At 31.5% G+C, this 13,025-nt stretch overlaps 10 protein-coding genes across 10 annotated transcripts; 2 read left to right on the top strand and 8 right to left on the bottom strand. All coding sequences in view use genetic code 12, as the record gives it.

Annotated features, from left to right (window-relative positions):
* Positions 1–36: 36 nt before the first annotated feature.
* On the bottom strand, positions 37–714 carry CTRG_01158 (uncharacterized protein; the record flags this gene model as incomplete). The annotated part of the gene is made up of 1 exon (XM_002546807.1): positions 37–714. The coding sequence occupies one exon, from the start codon at positions 712–714 to the stop codon at positions 37–39; it is 678 nt and encodes a 225-aa protein (XP_002546853.1).
* A 170-nt stretch (positions 715–884) lies between these two features.
* PGA19 (Pga19p) lies at positions 885–1,595 on the bottom strand (the record flags this gene model as incomplete). Its single annotated transcript, XM_002546806.1, has 1 exon — positions 885–1,595. One exon carries the CDS (start codon positions 1,593–1,595, stop codon positions 885–887), a length of 711 nt encoding a protein of 236 aa, XP_002546852.1.
* A 157-nt stretch (positions 1,596–1,752) lies between these two features.
* Positions 1,753–2,436, bottom strand: CTRG_01156 (uncharacterized protein; the record flags this gene model as incomplete). The annotated part of the gene is made up of 1 exon (XM_002546805.1): positions 1,753–2,436. The coding sequence occupies one exon, from the start codon at positions 2,434–2,436 to the stop codon at positions 1,753–1,755; it is 684 nt and encodes a 227-aa protein (XP_002546851.1).
* Positions 2,437–2,576: 140 nt separating this feature from the next.
* CTRG_01155 (uncharacterized protein) lies at positions 2,577–3,554 on the bottom strand (the record flags this gene model as incomplete). Its single annotated transcript, XM_002546804.1, has 1 exon — positions 2,577–3,554. The coding sequence occupies one exon, from the start codon at positions 3,552–3,554 to the stop codon at positions 2,577–2,579; it is 978 nt and encodes a 325-aa protein (XP_002546850.1).
* A 90-nt stretch (positions 3,555–3,644) lies between these two features.
* CTRG_01154 (uncharacterized protein) lies at positions 3,645–4,865 on the bottom strand (the record flags this gene model as incomplete). The annotated part of the gene is made up of 1 exon (XM_002546803.1): positions 3,645–4,865. The coding sequence occupies one exon, from the start codon at positions 4,863–4,865 to the stop codon at positions 3,645–3,647; it is 1,221 nt and encodes a 406-aa protein (XP_002546849.1).
* A 174-nt stretch (positions 4,866–5,039) lies between these two features.
* CTRG_01153 (uncharacterized protein) lies at positions 5,040–5,489 on the bottom strand (the record flags this gene model as incomplete). Its single annotated transcript, XM_002546802.1, has 1 exon — positions 5,040–5,489. The coding sequence occupies one exon, from the start codon at positions 5,487–5,489 to the stop codon at positions 5,040–5,042; it is 450 nt and encodes a 149-aa protein (XP_002546848.1).
* Positions 5,490–5,930: 441 nt separating this feature from the next.
* On the top strand, positions 5,931–7,109 carry CTRG_01152 (alkene reductase; the record flags this gene model as incomplete). The annotated part of the gene is made up of 1 exon (XM_002546801.1): positions 5,931–7,109. The coding sequence occupies one exon, from the start codon at positions 5,931–5,933 to the stop codon at positions 7,107–7,109; it is 1,179 nt and encodes a 392-aa protein (XP_002546847.1).
* Positions 7,110–8,320: 1,211 nt separating this feature from the next.
* On the top strand, positions 8,321–9,514 carry CTRG_01151 (uncharacterized protein; the record flags this gene model as incomplete). Its single annotated transcript, XM_002546800.1, has 1 exon — positions 8,321–9,514. One exon carries the CDS (start codon positions 8,321–8,323, stop codon positions 9,512–9,514), a length of 1,194 nt encoding a protein of 397 aa, XP_002546846.1.
* Positions 9,515–9,611: 97 nt separating this feature from the next.
* MSF1 (phenylalanine--tRNA ligase) lies at positions 9,612–10,940 on the bottom strand (the record flags this gene model as incomplete). The annotated part of the gene is made up of 1 exon (XM_002546799.1): positions 9,612–10,940. One exon carries the CDS (start codon positions 10,938–10,940, stop codon positions 9,612–9,614), a length of 1,329 nt encoding a protein of 442 aa, XP_002546845.1.
* Positions 10,941–11,169: 229 nt separating this feature from the next.
* On the bottom strand, positions 11,170–12,918 carry CTRG_01149 (NAPDH-dependent diflavin reductase; the record flags this gene model as incomplete). Its single annotated transcript, XM_002546798.1, has 1 exon — positions 11,170–12,918. The coding sequence occupies one exon, from the start codon at positions 12,916–12,918 to the stop codon at positions 11,170–11,172; it is 1,749 nt and encodes a 582-aa protein (XP_002546844.1).
* Between the last annotated feature and the right edge of the window lie 107 nt (positions 12,919–13,025).

Raw genomic sequence — 13,025 nt, 5'->3', positions numbered from 1 at the left:
AAGAATAATGCTGTAATGATTTTTTTTGTACGTTCATTACAATACATAGAGAAACACCCACCATAAATAGTGACAAAAACCACGAACTAGTCTATTGCTGGAAGAATAATTATCACTTTGAATACCATTGTAATTGTCATAGTAAAGATATGTAGTGGATTCTGACTGAGGAATTGCAACTTGTGGTCTTTTAATATTATGGACTTTGATCATAGTTTGTTTTTTGGGATATGATGTTAAATTTTGATGAAATAAATTATGAGTATCAGGAATTGCTCTAGAAACCATTAATTCAGTAGGAATCAACACCTTTTCAGTAGTTCCTAATACTAATCCACTATCATTATCAGTTAATGCACGAAATTTGTCTTTATTTTTCAACATTTTCTTCATCAATTTTTTATTAATCTTCTTTTCTAAATAGATACCTGCATTATATTCCCACTTTGGTTTTAATTTACCCTTTTTCAACTGAGCATCAACGGATTCACTGGTATTACTTTTTGGTTTTTCAATTGTAATTAATGGAATTGTTGAGTTATTATTAGTGGATTTTATTGGATCTTGTGCAGTTTGTTGTTTTACCATATCAAATACTTGATTGAAATATACCAAAGCATTAACATCTGTTTCAGGAGCATTGGGTTTGGGTTTGGAAGTGATTGCTAATACCGAAAATAAGCTTAACCACAAAATTAAAATTGAAATAATCATTGATATTACTCTTAGGAAGAATTCATAAACAAAAAGAAAAAGATGAAGAATGTAGAAATAGATTTGGCAAGAATCGTGATGGAGATTTTTCTGTTCATATACTTTTTTTTTTGTTGTTGTTGTTGTCTCTTTTCGCAACCAATTTAAATAGAGTAACAAAATAAGTGATTTTATATTAAGCTAAACATTAACCATATACATAATTGAAGTAGACCATATTTAATACTCTTACTACTTGACTCTTTAATCTTGAAATTTTTAAGAGCAGCTGTGTAGTTATCTGTAGAATTATTTGCCATACTTGAATTATCAAAGAAAAGACTAGTGGTGTTACCTTTATCAAGCACGTGAACAATATTATCATTTGAAACCAATTCTTTAATCCCATCAGGAGTACCATCAGCAAAAATGAAAAACTTTTTCTTTTTACCTTCATCACTATCTGAATCACATGAAGAACTATCTAGTAATTCTTTTCCTATACCTTTATCGAGATATAATCCCAAATTTACTTGCCAACCATCTTTGGAATCTGCAATCTTTTGAATTTCTCGATCAGCAAATTCAGTCGTTTTTGAAGTTAACATAGTAGTAGTCATTTTCTCCTTTACTTTAACAATATAATGTCTGTTATGAGCATGATCATCATCATCTTCATGCTTATGAAATTTATATTTCTTTTTCTTCAGTTGAATATTGAATGTTTCATCTCTTTTTTGGTATAGATAACTTAATGACGATCTTGAGCCTTGGTTATAGAATTGTAAATCATTTGGTTGAACATGTCTCTTTTCCAATAAATCATGTTGACTTTGAAATGTCGAAGGGAGATCTATAATAAGAATCACAAACCAAGAAAGTAGAATTTTAAATGGAAACATCTCTTGCAATACGATTGATATTGATTTCCTGCAAGGTTCTGTAATATACCGAAGATTTTTCTTTTAAATTTCTTTCAATTTCTAGACGAGATCAACACATATACATGAATTGTTTGTTATACAATCGAAAAGAGATAATAACTTATCAGATATGCTATTATAAGAATACGTTGTTCATAATTGTAACAAAAAGTATATAACAAAAAAACATACAGCTAATATGAATAGTAACACCACCAGATCCCATAGATAAACTATCATCAATAGATTTAGAAGCATTGGCAAATTTTCCTTGTAGAGTTCCCGTATCACTAAAGAATGTACCATCTTTATTAGTACTAACTATTTTTGAACTTGGTATAATGGAAATATCTTTTGTTTCATTTAAAGGAACAGAAAAAGGTTTAAACCATTTGAGTTTGCTTCCATCCTCATCACTTGACCACTCATCACCAGAACAATACTCTTCTTCACTTTTATCATCAATGTATTTAATTAATGTCTTTTCTGAATTAGCATAATTTTCCTTATTTAAGAAAATTCCTGCTCCAACATGCCATTTAGGTTTAGTGCCTTTTTCCTCTTTACCACCTTGAGCCAAAAATGTTGAATTGTCAGTAATTGACAATTTATCGTTTTCAACATAATCTCTTTTGATATTCCGTTTATATCTTAAGGATCTATTTGGATCCCAATCTTCCATATTTACAACTTGGTTGAAAAAAGTTAAATCTTGTAAATCTTGATGGGGTAAATTCTCTTGAATATCTAAATCATTATGATTTGGAATTGGAGCAACAACAATCCGAGTCAATAAAACTAACAAAAATAATGTTAACATAGTAAATGATAACTTGTTGATTATAAGAAAAAGGAGGTGTTACAAAAAAAGAAAAAAGAAGACAAAAAAATAAAGTTCCAAATGTTTGTATAGCGGCTGCAAAATTTTTTTTTGGAAATGAACATAAAATCCTATATAGGTTACAACAAAGAAAATAAAAATAGAGTCCACTTTCTCCCAAGTCCAATAATATTATTGGAACTTGATTCATATAGATCCCCATAACTAATTTCATTATTAGTATCCAGATCTTCATCAAAACCTTGATATTCTTCCATGTAATTTCTCTTTTCATATTGTTTCATTTGAGGATCAATATATAAATTATGAAACTCATCACTTACTCTAGTAACTAATTTTGAACTTGGAATAATAGAAACTCGCTTTTCAACAGGTGGTGCATTAAATCCCAAAAACCATAACTTATTTCCACCACCACCATCATCATCACTACAACTTTCATCACTTAAACTTCCATCACTCCAACTACTACTTTCTTCATCATTATCATCACTACTTGAACTATCTGACCAAGTACCAGGTTGTGGCCAATATTCTGGAGGTGGATTATATTTCATTTTTGGTTTTGGTTTTGGTGCTTTGGGTCTTGGTGGTGGTTTGGCAACAGGAATTTCTCTAATTGGAAAACAACATTCTTCTTCTCGACCATCATCTTCAACTTCTTTATCGGCAAAAAATCCAGATGTAACTGTCCAATTTGGTTTTTTAGATTTTCCTTTCCCTTGTGCAAAGAAAGAAATATTTAACAATTTAGAAGACTTATTGAAATATTGATTAACTATTGGTAAAACAAATGTTCTATTAGTTATATTTGAATGAAATGTTGATACATCTCTTGTTGTATTGTTTGTAGTATTTGATGTAGGAAAACTTAATGATTTTGGTTTAAATAAATTCTCCTCTTCCCATTTTGCAAATTCTTGAATTTGTTGGAAAAATGATAAATCCTGTATACGAGATATTTTGGTAGAATTAGATGTCACAATCAAAGGAAGAATAGATGATGATAATAGAAACCATAATATAATTCGAACAGATGTCATTATGAATAAGGGGTTTAGAATCGTTAAAGGCAAAAAAAAGGAATGATTATGCATTTGTGATGCTTTATTTTTTTTTTTTTGTTTGTTGATTATGTTTTCGATTTTATTGTATTTACTTTTTTTTTTTGCAGCCTACATACACACTTAATCTTGTGGGTACACCAAACCGTTTTCTTTTCTAATTTCATCCATTAAACCCATAACTAATAATGTTTCATCATGAGGCATGGTTGAATTCAGCAATTTACCTTGTGAAATATCATCAGCAGCAGCATTGGCTTCGTAGATAAATCCATTATATCCAGAATCATCCTTATATTCGTAAATCTCCTTACCATCAGAGTCAAAAATTTTGAAATGTTTGGCTCTAGCTGGATTATCACTGTACATTTCAACATGTCCTTTTTCTCCTTCAATTCTAACATAAGCTTTTGGCCCATCAACTAATTCTGATGCAGTTAAAATACCATGTTTACCATTTTCATATTTAACAACAGCTGAATACAAGTGATCGACTTTATCATCGCTATTTACGGTTAAAATTGATTTATAGACAAACTTAGAGTGGTTATCACCTAGTTTGTCATCCAATAATATTCTTGAATAAGTAATTGGATAAATACCAATATCCAACAACGCACCAGCAGCAAGATTAATATCTCTAAGTCTAGAAGTTTTTGGGACCTGTTTGATATTTGCATTATAACTCAAATCAGCAAACATTCTAAAAATCTCACCAAGTACTTTTTCTTCATAAATCTTTTTCTTCAAATTAGTTATAGCAGGGAAAAATCTTGTCCACATACCTTCCATGAAATATTTCTTTTCTTTGTTTGCAACTTCAATAATATCTTCTGCTTCTTTTTTAGTAACAGTTACTGGCTTTTCACACAAGACATGTTTATCATTAGTCAAACAAGAAATTGATTGGTCTCTGTGGAAACAATGTGGGGTAGCAATGTAAACAACATCAACATCTTTATTCTTGTAGAGTTCATCGTATGATTGAACAATTGGTTCAACATTGTAATTAGTTTCCAAAGTAATATTGTTCTTCTTAATAAATTCTAAACCTCTTTCATGGCTGGAACATCCAATTGATTTGATGACATGATGATATTCGGTATTTCTTTGATTGTTCAAAACTAAATCATGAACAAATTGTGAAGCAATGTTACCAGCTCCCAAAATTCCCCAATTGAGTGTAATTGTCATGGTATGATGTAAAATACAAATGTATGTTGTAAAAAGAAGAAGAAGAAAAAAAGCAACAGTTTCATGGAGTAAACTTTTTCTTTTTATTCGTCGGAATTTATAGACATTCCTGTCGGAAGAATTTACTTTTCTCTCCACCCCTCGCTTCATTTGCTCCCCCAATCTTTCGCCTGTGAGGGTCGGTGGGGGATTATCATTATTGTACGAGAAATGTAACGATGTCACAATCTCGATACAAATACAATTATCATAAATTTTCAATCATTATTTAATAGATATATATATTCTCAATATATATCAAGACATTAAAAGAAAAGTAGTTACCTAAAATTTAATATATAATGGTTCCAGTGATGTTATCTTGCAAGTTTGTTTGATATCATCTCCAACAGCATTAGCTTTATTTGCCACTTCATCCCTTTCTTGCTTTGAATAAACATATGGGAATGTCTTTGTATGCCCATTATCATCTTCATTTTCTAGATTATCTCCACTGGAGTTGCCATTCAAATTAATACTTAAATTGTTGTTACTGACACTATGCAAAGAACTACTACCATTTAAGAAAGAAGTCACATCAATAAGTTTATCATTCAATTCATTGACAATAGAGGTCAACTCTTGTTGTCTTTGCTGTTGTTTCATTATTTGTTCTTCTTGCAAATAATCCGATGAATATTGTTGATGCAAATGTTGGTTTCTTAATAATGACGATGTTTCATTATACTCATCATCGTTACTATTTCCTATTAGACATGATAGACACGATCCCATTGTTTTGCTTGTTTTCTTTAAAATTCGATGTGGTTGTAAATGGATTGGTTTTGTTATTGCAAGTAAAGATATTTTTTTTTGCTCTCTTTGTCGTCTGATACAGTTTGTTGAAATGTGATGTCGTGAACTGTAAATCTAATATGGTAGTGTACAAAGGTAGAAAAATAAAATGAAACATAGGAAAGGTCGTGCGTACCAGAATTATTTTCTTACATAATCTATAGTTTATTTTATTTCATTGACCACATCCAGATTTTTGTGATCGGAGTTAATCTAGTATTACAACCGTAGTTTGGATTTTTTTTCTTCTGGAGTTACAAATATTACTAATACTTACTAGTTTCAGTGATGAGTATATGTTTGTTGTATAAAAGAGACAGATCATATCCTTCTTAACCAAAAGTCAGAGAAGAATTTCACATATCAATCATCTCTCCACCAATGTCAATAGCAAAATCCAATTTGTTCAAGCCAATCACAATTGGTAAAACTACAATTAAGAATCGTATTGCTCATTTACCAACTACAAGAAACCGTGCATCACCGGAAAATGTTCCCACTGATTTGATGAAAAAGTATTACACTGATCGTGCTAAAACTGGTGGTTTATTGGTTACTGAAGCTACTTTGATATCATTGAATCAAGGTATTTATCCTAATGTTCCTGGTATTTGGAATCAAACTCAAGCCAAAGCTTGGAAAGAGATTGTTGATTCTGTTCATTCTGTTGGAGGTAATATTGCTATTCAATTATGGGCTTTGGGTAGGGTTGGTAATGCTAAGCTTTTAAAATCTCATGGATTACCATTAACTGGTGTCAGTCCAATTTATGAACATGAAAAGGCAGAAAAAGATGCCATCGATGCTGGTAATCCTATTCAAGAGCTTACTAAAGAGCAAATCAGTGATATTGTTCATGTTCAATTTACAAATGCTGCAAAACTCGCCGACGAAGCAGGGTTTGATTTTATTGAATTGCATGGAGCTGCTGGGTATTTATTTGAACAATTTATTAATCCAGGTACTAACAAAAGAACCGACGAATATGGTGGTAGTATTGAAAACAGATCAAGATTTTTATTTGAAGTCATTGACAAGTTATCAACCGTTGTTGATCCGTCGAAATTGGCAATCAGATTATCACCATTAAATGATTTTCAAGTTCCATCAGTTAACCCAACTGCTGAAGAAGACTACACTTATGTTGTTGAAGGTTTACAAAAAAGAGCAGATGAAGGTAAAGGGTTAGGCTACATTGATATATATGATGAACGTTATAACCCAGATGGTTCCATAAGACCACAAACCGTTGAATTCATTGACAAAGTTTGGAAAGGTGTATTGTTAAGAGGTGGTAGTTTTACTTATGACAAGGACAACAAGTGGAAGACTATTGAAAAAGTCGCTGATGCTGATAACAGATCTTTGATTGGATTCGGTAGATATTTCATTGCTAATCCAGATTTACCAGAAAGAATTAGAAATGGTCAAGAACTTAACGATTATGATAGATCTACCTTCTATTCTCCATTTAACTATGGTTACAACACATACCCAGTTTATGGTGAGGTAATTAAAGCTGATCCAGAAGAAAGAGTTTTAGGAAAACCGTTGGCCTGAGTAGTATTTCCACTATGGAAATAGGCAACTATAAATTTATGTAACTTAATGTACACATCAGATCACAATGCTACTTTTTCTAGAAAAAAAAAAAAGGAAAGAAATTAAGCTATCATCATGATAATTATTTTTATGTTGTCATATTTCCTCCAGGTAGTATTAATAACTTCAACTCTGTTTTTTTTTTTGAGTTTCTGATAGTATGAAAACACCATTACAACCAGTAAAAATAAAAGAAATTTTAAGATTATTGATAATCGGATCGATTTCGTTCAAATCATTTTTGATAGAACTATGTTTAGCAATTACATTAGTCATATTGCGAGCTACCAATGTTATCGGGTCGTGCATCATGCCCAAGTTCCCTTTATTAGTTTTGTACCATTAACTTTATCAGTTATTATTTAAATAATCCGATCATCGGTTAAGAGTGCTGGAACATTTAGAAATGAAATAAAATAAAATAATCTTGCGGTAATTCTGTCATCAGTATATGAGCCACCATGTCAATACAAGAAGTCTTGATCCATTCCGAAGTATTTTGTGATGTCTGTTCTTCTGACAAATTTCACAATTTTTTTTTGGTTTGGTTTGGTTTGGTTGCATTGCGAGTGAGTGAGATAAGGGACGATGCAGCATGGATAAGGAAAGAACAAACAAACAAAGTCATATGAACAGCCACACTTTATTGTGCTGATCCGATAATAATTTCACATGTTGACACTGAAACATAGAGCAAGTATTCATGTATAAATAGTTATCAAGAAATACCACTATCTCTATTGCTTCTGAACTTTGATTCTTCAGTAGATTCATGAGAATTAGGGATAGCAAATATTACTAACCATTATAAACGTTTCTTTTTAACCCGTAATCCTTTCCGACTGTTTCCATTCAGATACAACTAAGAAAGAGAAAAAAAAAAGATACATCATCTCATCAAGACTTCACAACTACTATAACTACTATAAAGTAGCCAACTTTTTCATGTTTGATCCTTATAAATTTTTTTGGGTCAATATTTGCTATATTTGATATTTTTTTTTTTAAGACGATAGTGGTTATTACATGATACTATAACTATTACATATTGACCCACTAACAAAGTACCAAATAGAATCATCAAACTTCAAATTTTTTATTTTTTTAAAATTATTCATATTGTTTGACACATCCTTTTCTTTTTGCATTGTATCATAGCCATCACAGTCATGTTGTTCCAATTACCCCCAGAATTAATTTCAACTACTTTATCAAACTTCTCATTAGATGAGTTGCAATATTACTTTGATGTTTTGGAATTAGTAAGCAATCCTCAGATCAATGACTTGTATCTTCCTATTCGAAAACTTGCTTTATTATGCTACTATAGTGATAAACCTTTAATTATAACTAATGTTGTTACCAAGAATCTGCACCAACATCATTACCCTGAAGGAGTCGAGCTTTCCATTGAAGAGTTGCAATTATTGAGAAGCAAGAATATCATCATCAAACCGAATCAAACCAATATTTTGATTAACGATGATAGCTGTGAATGTGGTTGTTTTAATGTGTCGTATATTAAATTTATCGAACAATTAATGGATTTATTACCGTACATTAACACATGTTGTCCAACAATAAACTTGGTTTTGAATTTGACCACAGACAAAATATACAATTTTACTATTTTGAATAATTTTTTTGATAGAATCCAATATATTGAAGTTTTAGCTATCAAGTATACTGGGGATAAGATTATCAACTTTCAAAACTTGAAAATTCAAAAAATCCAGTTACAGTTCTTTAACTTGAACAAACTTTTGAGTCATTTACAAGCCAACAACATTGCAAATACCCAACATTTGGAATTGAGATACAATCTGATTAATAGTTTATATTTTATTCCTTTAAATTCAAATTTGGTCTCCTTAAATTTATCCAACAACAACTTGGTTTGTATAAATGATGCCAATTTCAATTGGAAAATTTTAAACAACTTGGAAGTTCTTGATTTATCAAATAACAACATTGTCGATTTGAACTTGACTGGCAACAGTAGTTCCAATTATCGTTTAAAGAAGCTAAGCTTATTTGCCAATAGTTTAAGAAAAGTCCCAAATTTTAACAATTGTAAACTTTTCAGAGGATTAGAAGAGATTAATTTGTCGAGAAATTCAATTTCTGCTTTACCAGATAATGTATTTCCAAAATCGCTAAAATCATTATGGCTTAAAGGAAATTATTTACCAGATTTTATGAGTTCTTTAACTGGAAGAATTTTCCCAAAATCCCTTACGTATTTGGATTTGACTTATTGTAAGATTTTACCTTGTGGAAACGAACAAGAACAGGAAACAATCCGAAGATTAATAGAAACCGAACAGCTTCATCAATTAAAAGTGTTGGAATTGGAATTCTGAATTATGTACTTGGTCTCAATGCATGCTTTTATAGATTTTATTAATATAATAAATATATATATATATATACAAGTAATATGCACCTAAATAGTCTTTTTTATCTAATTTCTACGTTAAATTTATCAACCAATTCTTTTTCAACTTTATCATGAATTTCGTTAATTTCCACATTGGTCAAGTTTCTGTCCATTGATTGGTAATTAATTCTATAACATTGGGATTGTTTGCCAGTTTTTGGATGTGTAAATTCATCAACAAGAACAACACTTTCCGCCAAATCACCAGCATGAGATCTGACAATTTCCATAACATCATTAGCATGTAACTCATTTTGTAACCAAAATGAAACGTCTCTTTTAACACCTGGGTATTTTGAATATGGAACGAATGTACTGACATGACCTTGTTGGAATTGCTTGTGGAATCTTTCATCCAATGTCCAGAACAATCTAATATCTGGAATACCAAATAACAACATAGCAATTCTATCTAAACCAATACCAAAAGCCCAACTTATTTTATCTTCACCCAAATTGGAGTTCAATAAAACCTGTTGTTGAACAACACCACATCCACAACATTCCAACCATTCACCTTTCCACCAAACTTCAATTTCCCAAGATGGAGAAGTCCATGGGAAATAAGCTTCAACCCATCTTATTTTCAATGGTTCGTTCAAATAAGGTTCAGTTGATCCAGCAAGCTTGGCAGATTCTTTGGCTTTTTCAAAAACTTGGTTCACAATATATTCAACAGTTTTTTTCAAATGAATGGAAACAAGTCTGACTTCTTCTTCATTCATATATTTTTGCATTGGATTGTCTTTTGTAACAGGCTTATCTCTGAATGGATCTTCAACAATAATATTTGTTTTTGGAATAGAATCAATATCATCTTGAATAGTTTTAAATAAGTTTGGATCATTTTTACTCCACACTCTGGCACCTTCCATTTGATGAAAAGCAGGGTAATGTGTCCTATCAATTTCATCTCTTCTGTAAACATCTGCTGTAATCAAATAACCTTTAGTTTTACAATTAATAAAACATTCTTGTTCATGTGCAGAAGTATGGGTTCTCAATAAATGATCTTTGTTAAGATAATAGGTATCAGATTTAGATCTACCTGGATGATCTTCAGGGAAACCCAAACTATCAAAATTCTGAAACTTTGTAACTATAGGGTGGAAATCTTCATAAATAGTATAATCCATTCCTTGAATACTTTTCTTAATTAAATCATTCAAAATACCAATTGGATGGTTTGGGTTTTTGTGGAGTTTACGAGTAATCAACTCTAACATATATGGTGGAACGTTGGTCCAAGAATCATTCTTATAAGTTTTACCATCAACTATTAGATCCTTGGATGTGGAATAAAGTCTTCTACACGAGCGTAAAAAGTACCTTGAATTTGGTCTAAACATCTAGTGGGTTGGGTTGAATTTTACTGGAACGACTGATTGGTTGAGAATTTTTTTTTTTTATTTTTCGTCTTTCAATGTTGTTCAGACACACCAACTCTCGTTCTTTCTGTTGCACCAAGAGGAACACTGTCTCGTATCGACAACGATATAACAATAGTTTACTTTAACTCTACACTTGCATCACAGAAAAACTTTTACGTATTATTAATCTATAACGACAAATGGTTTACTACCATGCGTCTTCTTTATACCTACCGTTGTCCTCTAAAGAAAGTATAAAACTTTGGGAGTCTTCTTCATTCATGCCAGAATACTTTTTAATAATTTCTACAAATGTTATCTTAACTTCACGAGGCATTTTACCACTGGATCCACAAACAAATACTTTAGCGTTTTCTTCCATTAATAATCTACCAATTAATTCATACAGATGAAACAAACCATCTTGAACATACTTGTACTGCGAATCCAGATCTCTTGAAAAACAATTAAACACATGCAAATTCGGATACTCACCAGACCAGAAGGACTCTACTAAATTATCCTTTTCTTTGAATCTACATCCAAAGAATAAGTATAACTCTTGATTGGATTTTTTATCTAAGATATCATCAATAAGCGACTTCATTGGAGCTACACCTGTACCTGGAGCAACCATGATGATTGGTTGTTTGTCATCATATTTGAAACTGGATTTCTGAACCGAGTATAATATTTCATCACCTGTATTCAAACTCTTAAGCCATCTGGTGCATAGGCCTCTTCTTATCTTTCTTATAATTGTCTTGTACTCCACAATAGCAACTACCAACTCAACTTCACTCGTTGATGGTCTAGATGCAATCAGAAACATTCTTGGTTTGATTAATGGGAACAAATCAAGGATGTAGGATATAGGGATAGTCAAATTATTTTGAAATTCAAGCAATGTCTCCAAAATCAGTCTTCTTGGTCTATTAGCATAATCATAAAGATCTTCAGGTTCGTCAAGACTACCGAATTCTCTTAACTTCTCTTGTTCACGTTCTCCATCTGGAGTTGAGGAGTCAACAAAATGCCACAACAATGCAAAAAAGCTTCTTCTTGGAATTGAAATAATATCAAGGTGATATTTAATCAAATTTCTTAATGTTAAATTCTGAATGAATCCACCTTCTAAGGGTGGGAACTTTTTCACTTGCAATGGTTTGTCTGCTACTTTCAACCAATGTGGCTGCAGTTGCAATAACATCTCGACATCTTCATCAAAGTTACAAGGAAACAAAGAAACTGTATCACCAGGGGAATATTCTAATTCGTCACTAGATATCACAAAATTTCGAACATCTTGAAAATGATCAGGTGCGGTTAACCTCTTATTCTCAACAACTTTTCCAACTTTCAACCCATTATTACCAATTCTGGACAATAAAAAGTCATTGCCTATTTGTTCAATCTCTTGCTTAGAAACATTCACTCTATATTCTGGCATAGGTACGGTTTCTTCGTTTATTCTTACAGTACCAGGGAACTGATTCAATAACGCAGCAATTAATTCAGTCTCCCATTCGATATAATATCCATCTATACCTTCAGGAGATATTTCATCTGCTTCACATCTTGGTGACAATTCTTGACACCCTAATTGGGCCAATCTTGCATGGATTTTTTTGATCGCGTAATTATACTTTGTATATGAAGAATCACCTAAACCGAATGATGTCAAGTAAATATGTTGTAAGAAATCCAGAGGTAATTTTTTTTTCAAAATGAATCTCATAAACTTCTTTGCATTTCGTGGTATTTCACCTTGTCCTGTTGTTGAGCAAATGATGATCAAGTATTTTGTATGAGTAATCAAATTCTTCAATGGATACTCGTCCATAGATGTGCATACTGCTTTGAAATTATAGCATCTTAACCGTTGTTTTAAATACTTGGCATATTCTTCTGCATTTCCAGTCTCTGAACCATACAATATGGTTATTTCCTGTGACATTTCTTGGTGGTCTTATCTTGAGTGATGATATAGAAATTTTTCAAATTCAATTTCCATAACGGAAGAAATGTGCGAAATAGGAATCGGTCAAGAAAGACAGAGAGAGA

Source organism: Candida tropicalis (genome assembly GCF_000006335.3).
Source record: "Candida tropicalis MYA-3404 genomic scaffold supercont3.2, whole genome shotgun sequence".
Classification (NCBI taxonomy): Eukaryota; Fungi; Ascomycota; class Pichiomycetes; order Serinales; family Debaryomycetaceae; genus Candida; species Candida tropicalis.
The sequence above is the reverse complement of the archived record's forward strand: the minus strand, read 5'-3'. Positions and strand labels throughout refer to the sequence as shown.